General features: G+C 41.1%; 1 protein-coding gene across 1 annotated transcript; it reads right to left on the minus strand.

The window, feature by feature from the left end:
- Nucleotides 1–2197: 2197 nt before the first annotated feature.
- On the minus strand, nucleotides 2198–27113 carry enpp6 (ectonucleotide pyrophosphatase/phosphodiesterase 6). Its single transcript, XM_053429446.1, has 8 exons — nucleotides 26758–27113; nucleotides 11950–12129; nucleotides 7032–7143; nucleotides 6383–6524; nucleotides 6087–6266; nucleotides 3034–3171; nucleotides 2752–2875; nucleotides 2198–2605 (listed from the first exon to the last, which is right to left on the minus strand). The coding sequence occupies exons 1-8, from the start codon at nucleotides 27011–27013 to the stop codon at nucleotides 2367–2369; spliced, it is 1371 nt and encodes a 456-aa protein (XP_053285421.1). The 5' UTR covers nucleotides 27014–27113; the 3' UTR covers nucleotides 2198–2366.
- Between the last annotated feature and the right edge of the window lie 393 nt (nucleotides 27114–27506).

Here is a 27506-nt window from a genome sequence, read left to right on the forward strand (position 1 = left end):
GGGAGAGAGGAGGTGTGGCAATAATAGATTCAAAATGGTGGTTTAACTTGCGTTATCCAAAATGGAGTCTATGTTAATGACACCATGTGGCCGGAGCTCACACTGGTGGTCGTCACATGAATTACACAAAGGGATTTTCAGACAAAGAGAATTCTTTGTCTCTGCTTTGGCGTTCGGCCGCATGGCTTCCAGATATGTCCGGCCTCTCTGAATATAGATTTAACTATGTTACATGAACTGTATTCTAAATACAGATCGGATGTGTGTATAGGTCGGTTTAGAAGGAGAGAGAGAGAGAGAGAGAGAGAGAGAGCATACAAGGAGAGAGCAAAGCTCTTAAAAGCACCGTCAGAGACAAGTTACATTTACTTTACCACTCAGCACCCAAGTGGCGTTGTGTGCTGAGGTTTGACCGGTAAAGTCTCTTTAAAGTTGTTCAAACGGTCACAATGAGCTGGAGACGCTGCTCACGGCGCTTAAAAACTGTGGCACAAGGCCGTAACCGGAAACCGGAAGTGGCGAATCGCCGCTAAACATTAGAGACTCGGCGGTCTCATACAAAACAAATACATTCAAGTATTAAAACAATACGCTACGTATTAGATTAACATCTGCCCAGACATTAAAGCCTCTTACTGTACCACCCTCGCGGTGTGCGTGCGCGTCGGGCCAGTGAATCACGTGGTCTCTCAAGCGGTCTTCGGCCGCTGGACCGGACAAACAGCGGATTTTCTCGTGCTGCTTCGACGGGATGAACGCCGTCCTTCTTCTTCAGGGATGTGGAGCTCGTGCTCCTCAGCGGAATGGATCTCGCGCTTCTGCAGGGGACGGCTGTGGAAGCCGTTTGTAGATCGTTGGGAAAAGAAAACTAAAGTCCGTGGGGAAAAATGGAACAGTCTGAGATTGTTCCGCGTGCAATTTCCTGTTTGGTCTTTTCAAGTTAAAAGAGCAAAAGTCCTTTTGAAAATAAAAACGTCGACTGAGATAAAAGACAATGAAAGAAATGAAAGAAAATAACTCTGGTTGCCCCCTTTAGCCACTAAATCAGCTGGGAGGCCCCGAAGGGGGCCTGGTGTTGTCTTCAGAGCAGGGTAAAAATGGCAGCGATTATTGGGGTCTCAGTGGTTTTGTTCTACCTGAGAGGTCCTCCTCCTTGAGGAGTTGGTCATAGGATGATGCTGGCTTTAAGCCAATTGAGTGTCAGAAATGGATCTGAGTGGGCGGGGCTTGGAACTGAGCGGGGGTTTCTGGGAAAACCCCAGGACATTTCTCCACCACCAGGGGGAGATTCTTGAGCCTGCAGGAGGATGTTTCCCGCCCAAAGTTTAACAACCCTTTGTTCCTCTCGGCTTCAGTGTCTGGTGGCCCCCCGCTGGGCTCTGGCCCAACATGGTGGTTCCTCATTGTGGTGGCTGCCAACTATTGACTATGATATTCTACTATTACTGACTATCATCCATCAATTAATTTACCTTCCATTATGCTACAAACTGTTTATTCTAATCAATGCTGTAAATACCCTTATCTTTCTGATGTTCCCCATTACACGTGGCATCTATTGCACTTCTGTCCGTCCTGGGAGAGGGATCCCTCACTTGTGGCTCTCTCTGAGGTTTCTATGTTCTTCTTACCCTGTTAAAGGTTGTTTTTTTTACTTACTCTTTTTGAGGGTTAAGGGCAGAGGATGTCACACCTTGTTAAAGCCCTATGAAACAATTTCAGATTTGTGAATATGGGCTACACAAATATAATTTGATTGATTGAGCTGTTCTAAAGTTCAATTAAATTTTATTTGTATTGCGCCAAATCATAATATACATTTTACATTTTCAAGACACTTTACAAAGAAGGTCAACACTTAAAAAGTAAAGAGAAACCTACAATTCCCAGTCTGCTCATGTTTACAGTTTCTTGGTATACTATCAAACGGTCACTATATAAGTGACATAATACAACCTGAAATGCTGTTTGAATGTGTCAGCTATGATGTATATAATTATTATACATTATTATATATATATATGATATTATTTCAAAGTAGTTGTCATTGAAATAACTATGTGGGCTAAATTGACAAAAGATGTATGTAAAATAGAGTGAGAGTCCTTTTGACATGTTGTATCCATAACTTTTACGTGTTATGACAATGAATGCTTATCAAAACAAATTAGAGAAGGGAATTGCACAGGCAAATTAATTAGTTCAAATTTTTTTATTGTTTATTAATCAAATAAACAAACTGGTATGTTGTGCCTCAGACATTTATTAGCTCTTGAGAAGTAGAACAAATATGAGGTGTACAGCATCAAATCATTTCTTTACATTTCAGAAGTTTACGCCTGTACATGGTTTAATGTTCAAAATCGTCAGATGATAAAACTCTGGAACTGATAACTGTTGTCACCGCACAATGCCAGCAGTATCAAACCCATACAGCATATCCAGAGGGCATTGGGCTGGGGTGGACCATTAGAGCCATTCAGAAGGTTCTCTACACGAGACCAGGACCCATTATTGGGTAAAGGCTCCACTCCCAATGTCCAGCACATCACATTGTAGATGTCCACTGCTCGAATTGGAGCTGCCTGAACATTACGCTTGAAATCTAGAAGAAATTTAAATAAATTATAAGTATATCTCAAAGTAATAGACTGAACAATATTAAGAGAGATAAGATATAGACAGTGTGTTTTCTGTTACACAGTAGATAACAGGAGAACTGTATGGTGCAGAAGGATAGTGTCTTTTTACCAGGTCCTGTTGCCAAGAAAACGCCACTCATATCACGCAACTCGTTGTCGTAACCATGCCAACCATTTTGCCAAGCTGACGGCTCCCCTGAGTTGTTTTTCCAGTATGGAAGTTTTTTATTGTTCTGTAGACACACACGAGAGAGAGAGAGAGAGAGAGAGAGAGAGAGAGAGAGAGAGAGAGAGAGAGAGAGAGATAGAGAGAGAAAAAAAATCTGTAGTTAAAGAGCAGTAGACTCTGACCTATATAAAGTGGTGATACAAGTTAAATATTTCTGGTTACCTCAATGATAAACCAGCCAGGCTCAGCCACCAGCGTCAGGGGTGGAACAAACTTCCCTCCTTTGTAATTAAAACGTTCAGGGATCTCCTGTCTTGCATAGACATGCATGTTAGGGACCCGAGACAGTGCAGCATACACCTGACATAAAACAAACGCACCAACATTGTTCATTAGAATCTACTACTTTGAAAATTATGTTGCTGGTGACACAAAGTAAACCCCAATTCTCTTATATAATCAGTCCTTTCGTCTTGACACTTGCATGACTAGAACATTGATAAGATGCTATAACTAAGTGGTTCTTAACCTTATTGGAGGTACTGAACCCTGCAAGCTTCATCAGTGCATTCACCGAGATTCAGAGAGAGCCACATATGAGGGATCCCTCTCCCAGGACGGATAAAAGTGCAATAGATGTCATGTGTAGAGGAGAACATCATCAGGATAAAGGTTTTAGCAGCATTGATGAGGGTAAACAGTTCGAAGGATAACTGAAGGTCAGATACTTGAAGGCCAAGTATCTGAGGATAAATACTATACAGTATGTCAAGCAGTCCTGCTGCAATCATAGTCTATAGTCAGCAGCTAGCAAGATCATGATCCACCATCAAGATCGGATGCCACTATAGTGGCGGGGCGGTGTCCTTCGGCGTTGCGGAAGGCGGGGACCGGTTGGAGGGGGCCGGGTACGGCGGTCGGTGGCAGCGACTCTGGACGCGTGACGGCCCCTTCTCGCAGATCATCTCAGCTACGGCGCCCGCTGGGGGAACCCTCCGTTCGCGCGGGGGGCCCCTTTGGGCGGTTTCTATTAAAGTGAGTGTTTACAAAACCGGTTGTCATTTTTGTGTTGAGGCGGCGGGGGTGTTGTCGGCAGCTGCTGAATGTAACTAATAAAGTAACTTGTAATCTGACTTAGTTACTTTTAAAATCAAGTAATCTTTAAAGTAACTAAGTTACTTTAAATAGGCAGAGTTGCCTTTTCATCGAATCTGGCTCTCTTCACCTTGAATTCAGCGTGCGTTGTGTTCTTGTATTTCCCATCTCCATGCAGCTTTAGGACGTGTTCCTTTAGTTTTGCCGGTGCTAGACTAGAATTGCTCAACTTGGCAATGCAAATCATGAATTGAGGACGCTGACTCCCATTGCGTTCCCTTATACACGTGAATCCATATTGTACATATTCGTCCAACCACTCTTTTTTTGCTCGACATAGTTAGTATGAAGGAATTGAAAGATTAAAGAAAATCACAAATGACTTACAATTACAACAGCCACAAGTCGACTACTGAGCGCACCAAGTTGATGGCCAAGCGGAGCGGGACATAACGAATAATACGAGTTGGCTGAATTTATTTTGTGTAACAGATTTTTACTAAGCAACTCAATATTTGTAATCTCACACGGTGAAGAAAAATTCTGTGCTGACAAATTGTCGGCAGCCAATTTTTTGACGGCCGACAAAAAAAGACAAAAAAAGACATTGTTAGTGTGAACCGGGCTATACTGTGTGTGTCTTGACCCTTGCCGAATCCCTGAGAGTGACTCAACGAACTCCTGGGGTTCGATCATACCCAGCTTAAGAACCACTGAACTAGAGGGTGTTTTAAGAAAAATCTTTAGAGACATGTTTAGGGGAATTTAAAGATGGTGTAAAATGTGGGACTTTAAATGTTGCATAAAAGGGGGTACTTCCAACTCCTACTTGATATTGTATTGTAGTTATTGGGTGATTATTCATTTGAATGGCCAGCATCTTTAAGATGACTGAATTGCCAACTTGTCCCTCCCATTGAATGGTGGTTCCCTGAGGTAATATTTTATTTAAAATCATCAAAAGAACCAATAAACTGCATAGAGCACCAAATTTCAAGATTACAGCTGCACAACCAGGTAAATTCAAAATAGTGACATTTTGTAGAACTGTCTCCAGTTCTTTCATTTTGGTTTTAAAGGCATTCAGTGAAATGAATGTCCATGCGTAATGCCCAACACAATTCTGTGTAATGCAGACAATGAGGAAAGCAGGCCCAGCATCGCCTTATAATTAAGGTGTACCAGTGAAAGAGCCTACGGGTGGCCAGAGCAGGCCATCCTACCCAAGAGTTTAACTCATAGTGATGAGTAACATAGGGAGGAATGGTAGGCTATGTTTAACATTTGGAGATAATGAGCAGAGGTATTCATATATAACACTTCAACATAGTCAAGTTTAGATAAAAAGTGGCAGCTTTGTGTCACTTTTTTGGACAACACTAAAAGTATTTTGTAAGTGTTCAATGCAGTACAAGACTTGCTGCAGAGCTCTATATAATGGTGTCATGAAAATCCGCATAAAAATGAAAATGATAATTTGACACATTTTGAATTTTTTATATAAATAGTAAATAAGAGTGGACCTAAAACAAAACGCTGTGGTACACCCTTGTAAATGGACACAGTTTCAGTGAAACAGCCATCCTATATAATACACTGAGAAAGTTTGAAAACCAAATGACTGACTGTTTTTGTTAAAGTTTATATCTTTTATTCTTGTCACTTTTTTTCTTTCACTTTCTTTGTGTATCCTGATGTATCATGATATGAGTGATGTGATTTATATTGCAGTCTCTGGTTATTCTTTACAGAGATAAGGGTCCTTCCCTGATCACATCTTTACCCGAGACACATAGTGACTGGAGTGACTAACTCTTATTTTCACTTACAGAAGAGTAGTTTAGCAGGACACAAGACCAAGTTCCCAATATCCTTCCACCATCTAACAAGGCATGCAGTCCAACTAGTCACTGCAGCATTATTAGACCATAAACAAAGCCGGTTATTTGCTATTACGATTGCACAGGGACAACATTTTATAAAGTTTGTGGTATTCAATTCAATACCAGAAAAATTTAACTTCTATGATTTAAGTGAGGGATAGGATGATATATCGTAAAGTTGAAAGCATTCTACTATCAGAAATCATCTGTCAGTATTATATTTCTCCATTATTTACTTTTTGATGACTATCTGACATTGTTGTTCTCAAAGAGAATCACGGCATATGCTGGTCTCACCTCATGATATTTGTTATGTTTGGGCCAGAGACTGACCACTGGTCCTCTGTCCATCATCTTGACAATGTCCGACATGTTGATACACTTATCAAGCTCTATGACCTTCTCCGACCACTGGATCTTTGTCATTCCATGGTCAGAAAACAGCATAATGTTCAGCTGGTTCACCATGTCCTTCTCCTGCAAGAATATTAATTTCAGCAGAACCAGAAATATTAATTTCAGCAGAACCAGATGAAAACAACAACAGCAGTGGTATCTGTAATTGCAATAACAAGACTATTGATGTTACTAACGTTGAGTTTGCTGATAAGTGTCTGCATGGCAAGATCCAGTTGTTGCACAGCTGTTCTGACCTGCTTAGAATCTGGACCGAAGTGATGGCCCTCCACATCTATTTTCTCATAGTATATAGCTGCCATGTCTGCTTGGCCTGACCTGCGTGTGTACACGCATAGACAGACGCACGCACGCACGCACGCACACACACACACACACACACACACACACACACACACACACACACACACACACACACACACACACACACACACACACACACACACACACACACACACAAAGGCATGATGTCATTATCAGGCTAGCCAACTACTACTAAGTCAATCGCTCAATCAGAATTTCTTCATCAGTTCTTATTATCCTGAAATGGCAGACATTGAGGGGCAACCGCAAATTAATTGGTAGTTTGCCTCCATCCATCTGTCTGCCTGCGTACCAAACATTTAGCAAGTTAACACTAGGGAAATTGATTTACGTCTGGAACAGAACTATTCAGCTCACTATAGTTTTATTATTAACATTTAGATAATTGTGTTGTTGCTTTCACTGTCACATTTCAACTTTAAAAGCTCTGACATACAGGCTAAATATTGGATGAAAGGACATAGCAGAATACATGACAAGGGCACGTCATTGTGTTGGTACCTCAGGACAGTGAGAGCATTCACTATTGAGTCTGTGAGGTTTTTCTCCGACGGGTTGTAGACATATTCTTCGCAGAGAGATGGGCGAACACCCAGGATCTCTACCTCGCAGCCTAAAGAGATGCACACAACCAACAAAGGCAAACGCACGCACGCACGCGTGTGCACGCACACACACACACACACACACACACACACACACACACACACACACACACACACACACACACACACACACACACACACACACACACAGAATTCATGTTAATTACATGATTTATAGATCATTCAATTTTTGGGTAATATATATGGCATACAGTAGCACAACGATCTGCAGTGGCAGAATAATAAGTGACCCCTCATGGAAACTACCTGTATTTAACTGTAAACTTGTCTTACTAATTGGAAATATGGTCAGGTCTTTTTGTAAATCTATTTTAACAAATACAGGATTTCCACTGTGTATAATCTTCTGTCCATAATGATAAAATGACGATGACATATATCAATGCATGATTTTGTCACTTTCACCTTGCCATCCTGCCAGGTGTCAAGAGTTTTATGGAAAATATGCTGAAGACTGGTCAACTCATCAGGGAAGAAAGTGTTCAGGAGTCTGTTGATGTCTAATGCTGAAATATGTATTGAAGCTGGGACATGGTCCATCAATACAACAACTGAGCATGATGTATTCTCATATTCTGAAGTCTGATCTCCTGAGGTCACAATTTAAACCACTCCGGATCATTTAGTCTCGAAGTAGAATAGGAGCCAGAGCCTCAGCTATTAAGCTCCTCTCCTGTGGAATCATCTTCCAGTTTCCGCTCAGGAGGCAGACACCCTCTCTAGGTTTAGGAGTAGGCTTAAATCCTTCCTTTAGATAAATCTTATGTTAGAGTTGGTTCAGGTCTTTCCTCAAACTGATCTTAGTTTTGCTTCATAGCAGTAATGTGGATAGGTTTTTAATGTAGTGAGCCCCCAGGGAGCCACAGGTAGCGATTTGAGTGGGTGCGCTGTTTGATGTTGGTATGGTATGGTATGGTTATAATTAATGTATATATTCGTATTCCCTTTGTATCTGAAATAAAATTCTTTATCTCAATAGTTTATTAGAAAACAACATACAAAATTCGAATAAAATAGGATCACTGTAGCAGCATAAATAGCACCAAAATAAATGATAAAAATTCAAATGAAAACAAAAAAACATTTAACAAACAAAACATTCTCATAAACATAACAGAGTCTACAATTAAGTAAATTTTAGCATAAAAATGAAATTTAATAAAGTTGCAATATTTTGCAGGCCAGCAGTAGGTTTCATCTTTATATTCGGTGGCATTTTTACATTTTAGTAGTTCTGCTTACTCGAGAAAAAAACACAACTGCTTTAAGCTTTAAGCTTTAAGCCTCGGGGGAGGCTTTCCGCTTCTCCCTCTTTATCACATTAATACATCAATACATATTACTGACTTGACTTCTTCCCCAGAGTCCTTGTGCTTTCTTGTTTGCAGATCCAGGATCAGTGCTGCGGCCACACCATGAATGGTGATTGTGGATTGTAGATCGTGATCTTGGACCATAGATCATGATAGTAGATTGGGAATCAGAGATTGTGATGGTGGATTGTGGAAGCTGATCGTGCATAGAGTTGTTGGACAGTGACTGATGTGGCAGCAGATATTGACTCGTAATGCTTACGGTCACTTGGATGACACCACACGAGCATTAGGGAGCATGCTTTGTTTTGGTACGTCTGAAACTTTGGTCACTAATTTCTTCAATTGTATTGGATTCTGCTGCAACACTGTTTACCCCGGAGACTCCTAAAGTGTTTTGTGGACTCAAACTTTTTCCTCACCCCTCCATCGGCATAGTGGTGAGTAGATAATGAGTGAATTTTCATTTTTGGGTGAACTATACCTTCAAGCCGAAAATGCAAGGGCCAATATTTTGTCACAGTCCAGCCCTGTTTGTGCATCTCTTTCAAACATGTTGTCGTCTTCCACTAAATGCTGTATTTGAAACACAAAACTAACAAAGCAGGGCACACATAACACCTCTCTGGGTGTGTGAAAGCAGAAGTCAGGTGTGATGAACCCTAAGGGGGAGATAACATAATGTCTACATAGGACACAGCAGCATGCTTGCAGAGCAGCAGCAGCTCAACCATATGCGTCTGTAAAGAATGTATTCAGGTTCAGTACTAAGTGTAAGTGTGAGTAACTCATAAACCAATACACAATCCATTCTATTTATATATGTTAGAAAAAGACTGATTTGAAAAATAAATATAAATGTTGGGTTATGTTTACAATGCATCTACTCTGTGACATCACACAGACAGCTGAAATACTGTCTGTAAAGACATACACACGTGGACATAGTTGTTGGTACCCTTCCGTTAAAGAAAAAAAAAAAACACAATGGTCAATGAAATAACTTGAAACTGAAAAAAGTTATAATAAAATCAAATTTACTGAAAATTAACTAATGAAAATCTGCTTTTGAATTGTGGTTCAACAGAATCATAAAAAAAAATGAAATAATGAAAACGGCCTGGACAAAAATGATGGTACCCTTAACATAATATGTTATTGCACAACCTTCTGAGGCAATCACTGCAATCAAGCAATTTCTGTAACTCTCAATGAGACTTCTGAACCTGTCAACAGGTATTTTGGCCCACTCCTCCTGAGCAAACTGCTCCAGCTGTCTCAGGTTTGAAGGGTTTCTTCTCCAGACTGCATATTTCCGCTCCTTCCACAGATGTTCAATAGGATTTAGATCAGGGCTCATAGAAGGCCACTTCAGAATAGTCCAATGTTTTGCTCTTAGCCATTCTTGGGTGTTTTTAGCTGTGTGTTTTGGATCATTACCCTGTTGGAGGACCCATGACTTGCGACTGAGAACAAGCTTTCTGACACTGGGCAGCACATTTTGATCCAGAATACCTTGATAGTCTTGAGATTTCCTTGTACCCTCCACATATTCAAGACACCCTGTGCCAGATGCAGCAACTAACGACTATTCTGATAGTCGATTAATCATCGATTATTGAAACGATTAATCAACTAATCGTATTATGAATGACACAAATTCTCAATTGCTTTTATTTAGCCAACAGCTTTTAAATTTAGCCTGAGGTTGTTCGAGGCATGTGATGACGGAAAATAAAGACAATAAAGATCAAAACATCATTCAAAAATGTCTTTTAATAAACTTTGCTGCATATTAGGGTACGCTTGGCACAAAAATAAAGAAAAATCAAGTTTTTGTCCATTTAAAACCAAGATCAGGCCAAGTGCTGATACTAAAAATAAATAAAAAATCAAGTATCCATTATCCTGTTAACAAAAGGAATGGGAAAGTATCAGCAAAAAAAAACAAAAAAACAAACCTACAGTCTTCTTCGGACTGCATAATTGTGATTAAAAAAGACGTTTGTCAGGCAATAGGATAACATTACGCTTTTAAACTCGTTAAAAAAAGTTTAAACCAAATTCTTGTAATGGATTCAAGAATCCTGCGCACAGGTATATACATTTATATACAACAACTTACCGAGGCGAGTCTGAATCGTCTATGTTACAAGGTCAAATATGCCTCCTCCTCAAATGCTCATGGAAAGAGAGGTCCGCACTACAAATATTGCAGGTAGTTTTTTTTGGCTATGTTAAGGGTGAAGTTCTCACAAGGGAGCGAGATTGCTCACTCCTCAGTTACTTCCATCAGCACCTCGGGTAAAACGACATTTAGTTCAGCTGCACCGCACGAAAAAACAAGTGCTATGACGTAACCAAAGAATCATCGACGATTAAATTCGTCCGCGACCATTTTTGTCATTGATTTTCGTTGTGGTCGTCGGTTAATCGTTGCACCCGTACCCAGAACATAACCGAGCCTCCTCCATGTTTCACAGTAGGAACAGTGTTCTTTTCTTTGTTTGCTTAATTTTTGCGTCTTGTCAACATAGAGCTGATGTGACTTGCCAAAAAGCTCAATTTTTGTCTCTTCTGTTCAGAGAACATTCTCCCAGAAGCTTTGTGGCTTGTCAATATGCATTTTGGCAAATTCCAGTGTTGTTTTTTATAATTTGCTTTCAACAGTGTGGTGCTCCTCGGCCTTCTTCCATGAAGTCCACTTTGGCTCAAACAGCAACAGATGGTGCGATCTGACACTGATGGACCTTGACCTTGGAGTTCACCTCTAATCTCTTTGGAAGTTGTTCTTGGCTCTTTGGTTACCATTCGTATTAATCCGTCACTTCATTTTGTCATAAATTTTCCTCTTGCGGTCACATCCAGGGAGGTTGGCTACAGTCCCGTGGACCTTAAACTTCTGAATAATATGTGCAACTGTAGTCACATGAACATCAAGCTGCTTGGAGATGGTCTTATAGTCTTTACCTTTAACATGCTTGTCTATAATTTCCTTCTAATCTCCTGAGACCACTCTCTCCTTAGCTTTCTGCGGTCCTTGTCCAGTGTGATGCAAACCATGATAACAAACAGCACAGTGACTACTTTTCACCCTTTAAATAGGCAGACTGAGTGATTACAAGTTTTAAAGACACCTGCAATGCTAATTAGAGGACACACCTTAGTTATGTCCCTATGGTCAATAATTTTTAATCTTTTCTAGGGGTACCATCATTTTTGTCCAGGCCATATTCATTAGTTTGTTTTTCTAAGTTGAACCACAGTTCAAAAATGATGGCTGATTTGCATTATTATTATTCATTAATTTTCAGTCAATTTGTATTTATTATTACTTTTGTCAGTTTCAAGTTATTTCAGTGGGTTTTTCTTTCCTTAACGGATTTTACCAACAATTTTGTCCAAGTGTGTATCAATAGTCAATCGGTTTGCCGTTGTGTACAGATAAACAGAAAGGCAGAAAGATTTGAATATGCTCACCAGGCCAGTAGTACATGAAAACATTCTTTCCAAGCTTCTGCAGGGTGACCCATAATGGCTCTGATCCATCCCACCAAAGCGGCAGCCGGCTGTCAGAATTTGTCCCAATCAGAAACTCCTTCTCGGAGGCTGCATCCCACATGTAGTTTCCAGTCATTTGATGAACATCACAGTGACGGCCTGACAAAAGTCAACATAGAGAAAACAAATTTAATATAATATCCAAAGACTGGTATAGCTTAATTTACATCCAAAAAGCACAAATTTGAGCCACACAGTTTCTTCACTGATCCTTAACACATACAAGGCAGTTTATGATTCATGACTGAGCATTTCCCAAATGAAACCAATGTGTTTATTTGTGCTCCACACATCATCACATTATCAGAAGGCAGGCATCAAAATACCATTGGCCGGTTTGAACCAAAATCGGTCTTCATGAAAATAGATAGACATGCGCACACACACAAACGCATGCACGTCTCTAAATAGTTGTGAGGACACTCATTGACATAATCCATTCCCTAGCCCCTTATCCTAAGATTAACCATCACAATTAAATGCCTCACACTAACCCTTACCCCAACCTAAACCTAATTATAACCCTAAAACCAAGTCTGAACCATCCAACAGCCCATTGAATTTTTGAGAACCAGCAAAAATGTCCTCACAACATCAAAATGTCATCACAATGATGGTATCAAACCCAAATTAGCCCTTATAACTACAGAGACATGTGCACACACAGATAACAAACAGGGAAAGTGTCATCCACAGTCTGAAAAGAGCACTGTGTAGAAATGATAAGGATCTTTATGCAAAAACGGGACATCCTAACTATGATATAGTATTTCATAATTTGAAATCCATATTGTTTGTCTTATCTTAGAATTAGGAATACTTATTTACATTGGGAGCAGATGCGTTTCCATAGACATTGCCATGTTGAAATGCAATGTTTCTACAGTAGCCTAGAACCGACAAACTAACCCAAGATTGCATTTAGCATTTGTATATTGAATCAGCAGCATGAATTCATCAGACCAAGAAAACTATGCCCTCCTGAACAGGGAGGTTGTTATTGCGAATTTGTTGTAAGTTTGCTAATTGAAAATAGGGCTGGGCAATAAAGCGATAATTATCCAGAAATCACTTGTCTTCGATAGAAATTTAAGACAGTTGATACAATATCAATATAACTCATTCCATCCATGTTTTGACGGACAACAGTAAAAGCCAATATATTGCGATATATATATATATATCGATATCGACTGACATGAAAAAATTATTGTTATACAATTCATCTCCGTATTGTCTAGCCCTTACTGAAATTACGCTAAATGAGGACCATACTTACAACAGAAAAACAAGGCAGCACATAGTGGCATATCCAAATGGTATGAAGTTTAACAAAAAAGGACTGAGCCTGATAATAAGGAATTACAATACTCAAGTCTGGATGTAACAAAGGCGTGGACACATTTTTCTGCATCTTTTTGAGATAGGACATGAATGATTTTTGAGATGTGGAAGTGGGAGAAGGCAGTCTGCAAAATTTGTTTTAAGTGAAAATGAAAGGACAAATCGGGATCGAAGATCACTCCCAAGTTCCTGACTGCTTCATTGTAAGCAAGGGCAATGTCATCTAGCGCAGCTATATCATTAGATAATGTATCTAAGAGAGAGCTTTTCGTGCACCTCAGATTTTTCTAACTATACGTCGGCATGGCAGAGAGCCTACGGATAGCCCTTGGCTGTGATCGGTCCGCTAACGACAGCATTTCCGAACGACACCATTACCGGACCTCAAACTTCCTGTTTCATTCGCTATATCACAATAGCCAAATACAACTACGATTAATGTGACAAGTGTGTTAAGCCAGCGGAGTTGTCCGGCTGACGGTGGCTGGTTAGGGCACTAATGGCATGTGTGTACGGTCACATACGGTTATAACGCCCTGTCATTATGGTGCTAACGAGCTAGCCACATGCTAACTGCGGTGGTAACAGCGCTGTCATGACTTTAATTCCACGGCTATCATGACACTGAATTAGCAACGCAGCTCGGAAACAAGACCGAAGAACCAATGCGTTAAGAAACGATAACATAAGCATTTTGACCCGCTGGGCTTAACTTTATTTCAGCTAAAACTGTCGTTTCTACGCGTGTTTGGAGTCAACAACGATTCTCTAAGCTGGTGCCAAGCAAGTTCTCTTCCACGTCAAGCAGCTCCAGCTCCATCAACAGCCTTTGTCTGCTAGTTGCCATCACTGTGTGTAAGGAGCCGGGAGGACGTAAATAAACAAGCTTGGACTTCTTCTACATACGTCATGAGGTAGGCTTCTCTAGGCTCGTCTTCTGTTGCGCCACCTACTGTTCTGGCGGTGAATTGTTTTCGCCACCTTCAGCTCGTAGAACCATAAAGAGTCCGTCTGATCCGTCCGTCCGCGCGTAACGGACTCGGAGAAGCATACATAGGCCTTAAGGCAGAGGTCTTCAACAGGGGGTCAGCGATCCCTAGGGGGTCTGCAGAGGTACTGCAGGGGGGTCGCAACATTTTTGGTTGAAACAATTTGTTCCATTTTTTATTTATTTTCCGAACAATTTTTTGGCCACAAATTTAATATCTTTAAATACACAATAACATGCATCCAACAAATTGTGAGGCTGATATGACCCTCTGCCTGAGAACCTCCATCCGTCCAAGGTTAGCTAAGTTGTGCTCTACCCATCAGGGTCGGACATCTCACTAATGTGGGACTATGTGTGCTATCCACAGATGGCTTGAGCATTCACTGTCTCTTCTACATGTATGTTTAAAATAAAAACTTGAATCTGTGAATTATTGTAATAGCTCAGTGTTGTACGCAAGATGTATGTTTATAAATGGCAGTCGCATGGCCACCCTGTACCTTGCACATGTTTAAATTAAAAACATGAATATATGAACCCGTGTAATATTTGAATAGTTTAGTATTGAAGGCACAATAACAGGGTAGCTATGTTTATACATGGCAAAACCTGAGTGATTCGTCTCTGGATGCTGTTGGGAGACCCTGGTAGCGATGTTGTTTGCCACTCCAATAGTTTCCACAGTGAGCAAGCGCTTAGGCATATTTGGAGAAACCATTAGCAGAGCTAGACTCAATGTGGGCGGGCATCTGCCGAAACTGGTTGGCTTTGAGCGGAGAAAATTCAGGGAAGAGAGGAGAGGTGGGTGGCAAAAAGGGGACAGGAGAGAAAGGCGAAGTTGTGCATGAACGTGTTTAATGAACAATGAACTGAACGAATCAGTTTACATCCTATGACGAACGAGAGAGAACATTCACATTCATTTTTTAAATGAGTGGAAACAGTGAAAATATAGAGTTTCTCTCTGGTCCACATCTGCTCAATGATCAGCGCTGCAGCTTCATTATCAGGGCAGGAGCTGCAGTTGGTTTGTATCGTGCTGGCGTTTTCTGTGTCCTCCTCCACTCTCCTGCTGACCTGCTCTCACTTTAACTAATAAACACTAATCAGTTAATAGGATGAAGTTTACTTAGTTTTTGTTTGATTCGCTCCAGAGTTTATGAGACTGCATTTAAACATCATGAAAAATGACTCATTAACACTTTGTGCTCAGTATAACACGAGACGTGACCAGCAGGACTCAGTGTTAGAGTGACCGGAGAGTTCCGGATTCATGATTCAACCCCATCGATCAATAACTAAACACACGATCGTAGGTTTGAATCTATTGCCCTTCTGTCCATCCTGGGAGAGGGATCCCTCACATGGGCTCTCTCTGAGGTTTGTATGTTCTTTTTCCCCATCCCCTTTTTTCCCCCCCTACTTTTGTTGAGGGTTAAGGGCAGAGGATGTCACATCTTGTGAAAGCCCTATGAATTTGATTCATGAATATGGCCTATAGAAAGAATATCTGATGAATTTGATTGATTGATAATCTGGCGGTCATGCATATCAAATCAACATTTCATCTGTAGCAATGTTGTGTGTTAGCACGTGCACACAAGGGAAAAGAGAGTGAGCGAGCATTTATTGAATGAATGGATATATCAAAAAACAACGGCTGTGGCTGAGGGGTAGAGTTGTCGCCTCCAACCTGAAGGTCGGCAGTTCGATCCCCAGTCTGACCCATCTGCAAGCCGAAGTTTCCTTGGGCAAGATGCTGAACCCCGAATGGCCCCCCATAGAATAACAGAGTGCTGTGAATAGATGCACTGTATGAATGTGTGTGTGAATGGGTGAATGAAAAACTGTACTGTAAAGCGCTTTGAGTGGTCATCAAGACTAGAAAAGCAATATATAAATACAAAACCATTTACCAAAACCATATATAATTCAATATAATCAGTGCCTGTTTCGTGGGTTCATTTATGCATTTGAGGCATTGAGACGTTGACAGTAGGGCTGCAACTAACGACTATTCTGATTATCGATTATTGAAACGATTAATCGACTAATCGTATTAAAAATCACACAAATTCTCAATTGCTCTTATTTAGCCATCAGCTTTTAAATCTAGCTTGAGGTTGTTTGCAGCATGTGATGACTGTAAATAAAGACAATAAAGATAGATACTTCAATCAAAGATATGGTCCTTGGGGTCTTAATGAAATGTTTGTAACATATTTTGGTCAAAATACCCCAAGGATCATTTAAAACAGCACCCTTTTTACCCTGTCTAAAACAGCCCTCCTCAGATTTACCTGTTTTGAGTGCCCCGCCAGGTTTGTTGGTGGTCATAGATTCACTGAGTGAGTATTCTCAGCTGAAGCTACATAATTTGGGTCTTTTTGAAACTACTTCACAGTAGTGGACTTTTTTAATAAAATGTTATGCATGAAAGCACTGTTGAGTGTTAAAAAAGGCTGAAGTTACTGAATTCAAGTCATTACGGTCAGCGTGCTGCGTCATTTCCTGTTGTCTTACCGCTGGTGGTGGTCACTCTCTGTACTAGCTCCTCTGCTAAACACAGCTGTTTCTCTCTGTATTACTACTGCTAAAATCACCGGTCTGTAGTTAAACACCCTTACATACCAACCCCTACTCTATCGTGCTTAGTGATTCTGTGTTCTGTTTGAGCTCGCCCTCGTAGCTCTATAGCAGCGATGTCTTCTCTCTCTCCCTGTTGCTCCACTGCTCTCTCTTGCTCAAGAGTGTCTTATGTTTAGTGGTACTTTTAATAAACGAGTGTGTTGGTAGCAATGGAGGCGAGGCTTAGCGACTTAGAAGCTCGGCTCCGCAGCTTAGAACCTCCGTTAGCTGTAGTTAGCCGGCTCCCGCTAGCCGCGCAGCCACCTAGCTTAGCACGGAGCTTAGCCTTAATTAGCAGTCCCCTGACTTGTCCCTTGCAGCGGCTAGGGCTGCTCGATTAATCGAAATTTAATCGTGATTACGATTATGGGGTCAAACGATCTCCAAATTACTATAATCGAGTTGAAACGATTATTTGGAATTTTTTTCGAAAGAGACGCGCATTTGCAATTCAGTCCTTCCCCCAAAGCATTCAGCGGCCCAGCTGAGTGGCTCTCACTCTCAAGCAGCAGTAAAGTGAAGGAGGCGAGTTGTGTGTGTGGTGATCAGCGGTGAAAAAAACAGCGCGAGTGGAAAAGCAGGGAGGGCAGCAGCACACCATGTAGCACGGCACCGTTATTCTCAAGCGCACTCCCGCCTGGCTGTTCAGACCGGTCAGACCGGACCCGCATTTCTCCACGGCGGTCAGCCGGTCATAGAGTGTTAGGGTTCCCATCATTAAGGGTTTGAATAACCGGGCACCGATATCCTGGTTTCACGGAGGAATAAGACACGCAGCCGTCCTCTGTGTTTACCGGAAACGGAAGTGATTAAAAAAATAAAGCATAGAGTTCAGAATAAGGGCACATATTAATAATCGTTTGAATAACCGTGATTTTGATATTGTCCAAAATAATCGTGATTATGATTTTTTCCATAATCGAGCAGCCCTACCAGCGACCGTAGTAAATTGTATCCCAGGGGCCAGAGCCGGCGACATCGAATCTAAACTGAAGTTGCTGGCTAAAACTAAACGTAAATACAATAAAATCATAATTCACGTTGGCAGCAATGACTCCCGGCTTCGCATGTCGGAGGTCACTAAAGTTTATGTTGAGTCGGTGTGTGCGTTTGCAAAAACAATGTCGGACACAGTAGTTTTCTCTGGCCCTCTACCTAACACAACAGGTGATGACATATTTAGCCGCATGTTGTCTTTTAACCACTGGCTGTCTAAGTGGTGTCCTGTAAACGGTGTGGGCTTTGTAGATAATTGGCAAACTTTTTGGAGAAAACCTGTTCTTGTTAGGAGAGACGGCGTTCAACCCACTTGGGATGGAGCAGCTCTCTTATCTAGGAATATTACTAAATCTATAACATGACAACCCATAGTTGGGACCAGGAAGATTAAATTATTGAAATTAAACAATAACAGCGCGAGAAATCCACACAAAAATCTGATACAAATTAAACAACCTCTCAGAATCAGAATCAGAATCAGAAAGTATTTATTGCCAAGTAGGTTTACACCTACAAGGAATTGTGGCAGATTGCAGCCGATCACCTTCACAGCAGAGAGATGATGCGCTGCAGCCTCCTTTTGTCGTTTGCGGTGGCAGCAGCGAACCAGATGCTGATGGAGGAGGTGAGGATGGACTCAATGATGCAGGTGTAGAAGTGCATCATCATTTTCTTTGGCAGGTTGAATTTCTTCAGCTGCTTCAGGAAGTACATCCTCTGTTGACCTCTTTAGGTGAGGGAGCTGATGTTCAGCTCCCATTTGAGGTCCTGGGAGATGATGGTGCCCAGGAAGTGGAAGGACTCCACAGTGACAACTGGGGCGTCTCTCAGGGTGATGGGGGTGGGAGGGGCTGGGTTCCTTCTGAAGTCCACAACCATCTCCACTGTTTTCAGAGCATTGAGCTCCAGGTTTTTCTGATAACACCAGGTCACCAGATGGTCAACTGTCGACTCTGAGGTGGGAAGTTGTGGAAAGATTCAGGCCCCTGCTGTGGTGGGGGAGCTGCAGCTGATGGGCTGGTTTCATGGGTGTGGTTTCATGGGACATGGTTTCAGGACTGTCCCATTGTCTATCGAAGCGACAGTAAAACTCGTTCAAGTCGTTGGCCAGGCGTGAGGCTTGCAATTCAGCCGTTTAGCTTCTTTCACCTCCTTTCTAAACCTGTATTTTGACTCTATAAACCTGACTCTGACTCCACTCCTGAATGCCTCTTCCTTCTCCAACCTTAACTTTTTGAGTTTGGCTGTGAACAAGGGTTTGTCATTATTGTAAATCACCCTGGTGCGTGATGGAACATAGCTGTCCTCACAGAAGCTGATATAAGAAGTCAAAGCCTCTGTGTACTCATCCAGACTATTAGTAGCAGTCCTAAACATATCCCAATCTGTACAGTCAAAGCACGCCTGAAGATCCTCCACAGCTTCACTGGTCCACTGCTTTGAAGTCCTCACAACAGGTTTACATAGTTTTAATTTCTGCCTGTATGCAGGAATCAAATGGACCATGACATGGTCCGAGAGTCCCAGTGCAGCCCAGGGGACGGCGTGATAAGCACTGCTTACTGTGGTGTAACAGTGATCCAGAATATTCTTCTCTCTGGTCAGGCATTTAATAAATTGTTTATATTTGGGGAGTTCACGGATGAGATTTCCTTTGTTAAAGTCACAGAGGACAATCACTAAGGAGTCCGGGTTAGTCCGCTCAACACACAGTATCTGATCGGCGAGCATGCGTTGTGCCTCTTGCACGTCAGCCTGAGGTGGGATGTACACACCGACCAGAATGAATGAAGCGAACTCACGGGGGGGAGGAGAAGGGTTTGCAGTTAATGAAAAAATATTCCAGATCAGGAGAACAGTGTTGTTGAATCACTGTCACATCGTTACACCAGACAGAGTTAATGTAAAAGTAGATACCTCCACCTTTCGTCTTGCCGGAGAGCTACGTGTTGCGATCCACACAGCCACGTCTCCGTGAAGCACAGAATGGAAGATGAGGAGAAGTCTCTGTTTTCACTAAAAAGTAGCTGGAGTTCGTCCAGTTTATGAACAATGAGCGCACGTTGGAGAGGAATATTCCTGGAAGCGGTGTGCGAAGTCCCCGCCGGTGGAGACGCACAAGCGAACCGGCTCGATAACCTCTCCTCCGCCGCTTCACCGTGTGAACAAAGGTGAGTGCACCTTTGACCAGAATTTCAAAAATTTCGATAGATGAGGCAATGAAAGTCGGAAATAAATTATCCGGAGTTATGTCCCTGATGTTCATGAGCTTCTCTCTGGTGAAAGTGCTCCCGGTTTTTAAAGCAGAAAACTGAATTAACTAACAAAACAAGACAAAACATTGCGCACCAAATCGCTGAGGCAGCCATCTTTGATCAATCTGAAACAACACAGGAAACTAAGACTTTTAAATGTGGTCTTTTAAACATTAGATCACTGTCAACTAAGGCTATTTTAGTTAATGAACTAGTCTCCGATTACAACATAGATTTATTGTCCCTCACTGAGACGTGGCTGCATCCTGATGAATATGTCAGTCTAAATGAATCTACTCCCCCCAGTCATATAAATTCACAGGTTCCCAGGGAATTTAGGCGAGGAGGTGGACTTGCTGCTATTTTTAACTCCAGTCTATCAATTAATCCTAAACCTAAACTCAGCTATAACTCATTTGAATGTCTTGTTCTTAGTCTTCCACGCCAATCTAGGAAACACCAACAGCCAATCATATTTGCTGTAGTTTACTGTGCTCCGGGGGCTTATACCGAATTTTTTAAGGATTTCCCTGAAATTTTATCAAACCTAGTCCTAAAGACCAATAAAATTATTATTGTTGGTGTCTTTAATATTCATGTTGACAATAATAAAGATAGCATTAGCGTAGCATTTATTTCGATACTAGTCTCAATTAGTTTCAGTCAGTGTGTACACCAACCTACTCATTGTTGTAACCACACACTTGACCTTGTATTATCGTACGGTCTCGGAATTGAACGTTTAACAGTACTTCTGCGCAATCCAGCTCTATCAGACCATAATTTAATAACCTTCGATTTTTCAATAACTGAATATATGCCACTAATAAAAAACTAATTTTCTACCTGATAGTGCTGTAGCTAAATTTAAGGAAATAATTCGAATTACATTTAAACCAGTATTATCCGTAGATATAAACAACAATTCTTTAAATACCCCAGCTCCATTGAGATCGATCGTCTCGTCGATAGCTCTGCAGACTCATTACGATTAACATTAGACTCAATAGCGCCTCTAAAAAAAAAAAGTCAAACATAGTAAATGGTATAATAGGCTCCGTGGTATAATTCCCAGACAAATGAGTTAAAAAAATTATCAAGAAAACTAGAAAGGAAGTGGCCCTCCAGCAACCATGTTGATAATCTCTTGACTGAAAGAATAGTGTTAACGAATATAAAAAGGCTCTCCACAAAGCAAGAGCTGCCTACTGGGACGGCTGTGGCTGAGGGGGTAGAGTAGTCGTCCTCCAACCTGAAGGTCGGCGGTTTGATCCCAAGTCTGACCCATCTGCATGCCGAAGTGTCCTTGGGCAAGATGCTGAACACTGAATGGCCCCCCATAGAATAACAAAGTGCTGCGATTAGATGCACTGTATGAATGTGTGTGTGAATGGGTGAATGTAGAACTGTACTGTAAAGCGCTTTGATGGTCATCAAGACTAGAAAAGCGCTATATAAAATACAAAGCCATTTACTATTCAAAACTAAAAGAAGAAAACAAAAACAACCCCAGGTTTGTCTTCAGCACTGTGGCTAGGCTGACACCGAACCCAGTATTCCTCGATCCCTAAATAGCAATATCTTTAGGACCTTTTTCAATGATAAAATTCTAAATATTAGAAATAAAATCAACCATCTCCTGCCCTCAATTGGCACTAATACCCTACCAGCAACAGAAATCTCAGAAACGGCTGAGAGTCCTACCCATTATTTAGACAGTTTCTCTCTGGTCACCCGTGATCAGTTTACCAAAATAATCTCAGGTTCTAAACCTACAACATGTATCTTAGATCCCATTCCTACAAAATTACCTAAAGAATTTCTACCCCTAATTGATAGTTCGTTACTTAACACAATCAATCTGTCATTATCATCAGGTTATGTACCACAGTCTTTTAAAATAGCTGTAATCAAACCCCTACTCAAAAAACTCACCCTAGACCCAGAGGTTTTAGCCAATTACAGGCCAATATCTAATCTCCCCTTCATGTCTAAAATCTTAGAAAAAGTTGTAGCCAATCAGCTGTGTGAGTTTCTCCAGGAAAATAATATATATGAAGACTTTCAGTCTGGGTTTAGAGCCAATCACAGTACAGAGACAGCCTTGGCAAAAGTCACTAATGACCTTCTAATAGCCTCAGATCAGGGATTTGTGTCTGTCCTCGTTCTGTTAGATCTCAGTGCAGCATTCAACACAATTGACCATCAAATTTTATTATAATAATAATCAATAAAACCTGAACAAAGTAATCAATTAACTAAACTTCGAGCATGTCTCAAGGACATAAAAACCTGGATGACCCGCAATTTTCTTTTATTAAACTCAGATAAAACAGAGGTTATAATACTTGGCCCCAAACACCTTAGAGATACATTATCTAATGATATAGATGCGCTAGACGACATTGCCCTTGCTTCCAATGAAACAGTCAGGAACTTGGGAGTGATCTTCGATTCTGATTTATCCGTTAATAGTCAGTTAAAACAAATTTCTAGGACCACATTTTTCATCTTGCGTTATATCTAAAAAATCTGACATTTCCTTTCGCAAAAAGATGCATCGAAACTGGAATATTGTAATTCATTTTTATCAGGCTTCAGCAGTAAGTCATTAAAGACTTTGCAGCTTGTCCAAAATGCCGCAGCACGGTCCTGACGAGAACCAAGAAAAGAGAGCACATTTCTCCAGTATTAGCATCGCTACACTGGCTTCCAGTTAAATCTAGAATATAATTTAAAATTCTCCTCCTCACCTTTAAGGCCCTTAATAATATTGCGCCTTTTTACCTTAAAGAGCTGTTAGTACCTTATAAACCCACTAGAGCACTCTGCTCCCATAATTCAGGCTTACTTGTTGTCCCTAAAGTCTCTAAAAGTAGAGTAGGAGCCAGAGCTTTTAGCCACCAAGCTCCTCTGCTGTGGAATAATCTACCACTTTCAGTTCGGGAGGCAGACACCATCTGTTCGTTTTAGAGTAGGCTCAAAACCTTCCTTTTTGATAAAGCTTATAGTTAGAGCTAATTAGTGCGGCAGAACGTAACTCGTTCTATTTTCTAAAATAGGAAGCGTTTAGTCTAAAAAGGCATAGAGGTATTGATGGCTGATCTACTGAGTGGGCCACATAGTTTTCATCTACTAGCATACAAACCAGTAGCCAGTCAGATTTACCTTGAGCCTCAGTGCAGCCTCAAGTTCGGCCTGTATCATTGTACCATTGATTACAGGGCAAAAACCCCTGATGAGGCCAAAACGTGAAGGGAATTTATGACACATGACACACTGAGCGTCTCTTTCCAACTTTTCCTTCCTCTTCTACATCCCTATCCCTCTTTCCCGGAATCCCTTTGCTTTATCGCCAGCAGATCCAGGCCCTCTGTGGCCGCACCATGGATTACGATTTGTCGATCGCGCATCAGAGGTCGCAATAGTGGATCCAGTATGGCGGATTCTATATCGTGTGGGCTGATCATAGTGGTAATGGCGGATCCTGTGTCGCGTTGGCATCAGATGCGGGCGGTAGACCAGGACCGCGGCAGCGGCTCATGATGGATCCTAATAAGCGGCAGTGGACAATGACTTTAGAATAAAGTGGCATCTGATCGGGATGGTGGATCATGATCCTGCTGGTTGCTGACCATAGACTATGATTGCAGCTGGACTGCTTGACATATCGTATTGAAGTTATCCTTCAAGATGTTTACCGTCATCAATGCTGCTAAAAACTTTAATCTTGATGATGTTTTCCTACACGTGGCATATATTGCACTTCTCTCCGTCCTGGGAGAGGGATCCCTCACATGTAAGTCTTTTTCGAGGTTTCTACGTATTTTTACCCTGCAAACGTTTTTTTTGTAGTTTTTCCTTACTCTTGCTGAGGGTTAAGGACAGAGGATGTCATTATTATGCATTATTATGCAGATGACACTCAAGTTTACTCCAAATGTAATGTTTTCACTTCTAAAAGGTTTCACAGATATTGAAATTGGATGGCACATAATTGGCTTCAGCTGAACCGATAAAAGACAGAAATACTTCTGATTGCTACCAACTCCTCACATAGCGAAGTCACAAACCTGCTAGGCCCTTACTCACATATCATTACTCCTCACTGTAGTAACCTTGGTGATACTCAAATGCTGCCCTTCTGGTTACTCCAAAGTCCAGGCTTATACATAAAGGTGACAGAGCATTTGCCATTCATGCCCCCAGACTTTGGTACAACCTGCCTGAGGAGATCAGGATGTTGAAATGTATTACCTTGTATAATACTCTTCTTACATAACACTTTTATAACCAATCTTCCTGTAATCCTCTCTTTCCGTCCCTGTTCGCACATCTACTCCAAGATACTATCGGCCTCACCCTCGTTTACAACTTCACCGTAATCTTTCGCCTCTTATCTATCCCCCTGTTGCATTCTCCTCTGCCTTCTCTTTCACCCATACCCACTGGTAGCGGTGGTGGTACAGGTACTCATCACCCCCAGATGGAGTTTTTCTACCGTCTTCGACATTTTACCCCTTCGTCTTTTGAATTTTATGCTGTGACAGGTACTCATAATTGCTGTTCTCTATCGTCCACCAGGTCCTTTCGGAGATGTCTTGGAAGAATTAGACTTCCTCCTATTGAACATCCCGGAAAATGTCCCTCCACTTCTTCTGCTCTCTCACTCAGTCCTTCCCCTCCTACTTACAAAGCTGGTAACCACTTTGACGATTATTTTCGCCACAAAATGCTCTAAATCTCACTGTGATCCCACTTAATGTCTCTGACCACTTCTCAAGATTTGTATTATCAAATGCACAACAATAACATTAAGCAGTCGCTGGCAGTGAAATGCTTGAGTCACAGGCTCTCTTCTAGCAATGCTCAAATTCTTTATCTCAACTTCTACTATCTCACAATCTGTCAACCCTACCACATTAACTCTGTACCTGTCTGTCACAACATTCTCACTCCCTCCTCTCTGACCTCCTCTGTTTTAGAAGCCCTCCCTTCATCTGACTATTTCTCACTCATGCATCCTAACTAAAAATCCACCCCCCTCAGAGTTGTCATGTAGGAAGAACTTAGTGATTGAGACTAAAAACGTTTTATTAAACAGGCTGTAGACAGGTTTAAATCTGCTCTAAAGTCAGGCTTTTTAACATGGGAGTCAATGGGAATTGACTCATTCTTGGAGCCAGCCTCAAGTGGCCACCCAGCGAACTGCAGCTTTTGCACTTCCGTATTGGCCTCATCGTTCAGCCCGGAATGTTGCCCATTGGGTACACCAAATGAAAGTAATCCTAGAGTGGAAAGTAATATCTCACTGGGGATTTTAGTGAGTTCAGTGAACTCTAAAATAAAAATTAACTTTAAAAAGTTTAATTAAAATTAAACACTAAAGATCATTTATTCCACAATAACCGCAGAACACAGCTGTTGTAAGCTGAATGCATGTAAATCATGTCACATGCATAATGCTGTAAACAGGGATTCAAGCATTAGTTTGAGACAGCTCTAAAGTAATAATAATAATAATAATCCCCTTTGTAATAAGAATACTGTAGGTTTTCTAGTTGCAATTACTATTCATAATTTGTGTTTTGACAATGAATAATAAGTAAGGTTTAACTTATTAGTGCTTACTCAGAGAGTCAGGTCAGAGGTTTTTGTAACATACCGCAAATGTAAAAATGACCCTCTTGCACTTGTATCAATTTTAATTCATTGATGGGGCTATTGTGATCTACACTGTACACAGGTTTTATGTAGATATTGATGTATAATATTATAATCATGATCACTGTTTTTCAAATTATGTATTTGTGCCTATGTATTCTTGTTGATACACTGGGAGAACGAGGTCAAAGTTCTGCTTATCACCATAAGCTGACCTGAACATCTACTCTGAGAAAAGTAGTAATACTCAGTAGTTTAATAGTCTGTATATTGTTCTAAATCTGTATAGTGCAGGCTTCGTTATTACTTTGCCTGCAGGAATAAGTAAAAATGTTTTTAGAAACACTGAATATTATTTAATTATTATAAATATCCTCTCCAGTACTGCCTGAATTTCAAATATTGTAGAGGTGTGGGTTAGGTGATTTAATAGCCCTTTATTTTATAGTGAGACATCTGTGACCCACCAAATTATCACTAGTACCATCCTGGCCACCCCATTGAAGGATTCCTGGCTCTACCACTTATAGTGCAACCTGGTGGAATAGTTTTTACAGTCACAAGTGTTAGAAAAGGGCAATGCTTTACTCAGAAGCGCCACAATGAAACGTATAAGCTCCTGTGTCAACAGCAAAAACTTAGAATTATTATTGTTCTTTTTTATTTTTTTTATAGATATATATTGCTTTTCCTCCTCTAGCCTCCTGTAATTTAATTTTTTTGTTTAACATTGGTTATTCAATAACTATCCAGGTCGGCTCCTGTGCAACAAGTATCATCAGTTATTTTCAGTGTTGGTGTCAGTGCCATCGGCTATTGGCAAACATATTAAAATATTATGATTACCTGTCATTAATGAATAGTAGTTGGGGTATGATAAACTTGGGAAGTCCGGCGTCATGTAGTCCACCTTCACCCCATTGCCCACAAGCTCTCGAAATCCGGGCAGCGCGTGCAAGTCATCCATGTAGTCATAACGGAAGCCATCGATAAGGAACACGAGCAATGGACGGACTGCTGCACACCGATGCCCCGCTCCCCACGGCAGTAGCAGCGGTAGGATCAGGCGCAGAGACCGCGTGAGCTTCTGTTTCGCGGACATGATGGTGTGGCCTCTTGCTGTTTTTACTGTGTGTGTCGGATGTCCGCAAACACTGCAGTAAAGTGAGCCCTCATATGGGAAGCCAGCCGCCACTCGGGTTTTTGTTGCGCGTCTACTAGTGCCTCATACGGTAAAGCGGTACAGATAGTCGGAAGCTCCTAAAAAGTACGAAAACACAACTATATTTTAGTTTAGTCTCTCATTTGATTTTTTTTTTTTTATCCTCATGGCTTATCTCTTCAGGTAAATTATGTATTTTTACTGCAAATTAAAGGGGAAATCTGTGAAAGTGGCCCAATGTATTACTAATTTAACCATATTCAAATCAAATCAAAATCAAATCAAAGTTTATTGTCACATGAACCAATGACAGTGTCATCGGAGCAGTGCAATTCTTGTGACATGGCAGGCAACATCTACGCAGTAGACGACTTTACAAAATAGAAAAATAACATACTATATAACATAACATAACATATAACATATAACATAT

This window comes from Pleuronectes platessa, chromosome 8, assembly GCF_947347685.1.
Source record: "Pleuronectes platessa chromosome 8, fPlePla1.1, whole genome shotgun sequence".
NCBI lineage: Eukaryota > Metazoa > Chordata > Actinopteri > Pleuronectiformes > Pleuronectidae > Pleuronectes > Pleuronectes platessa.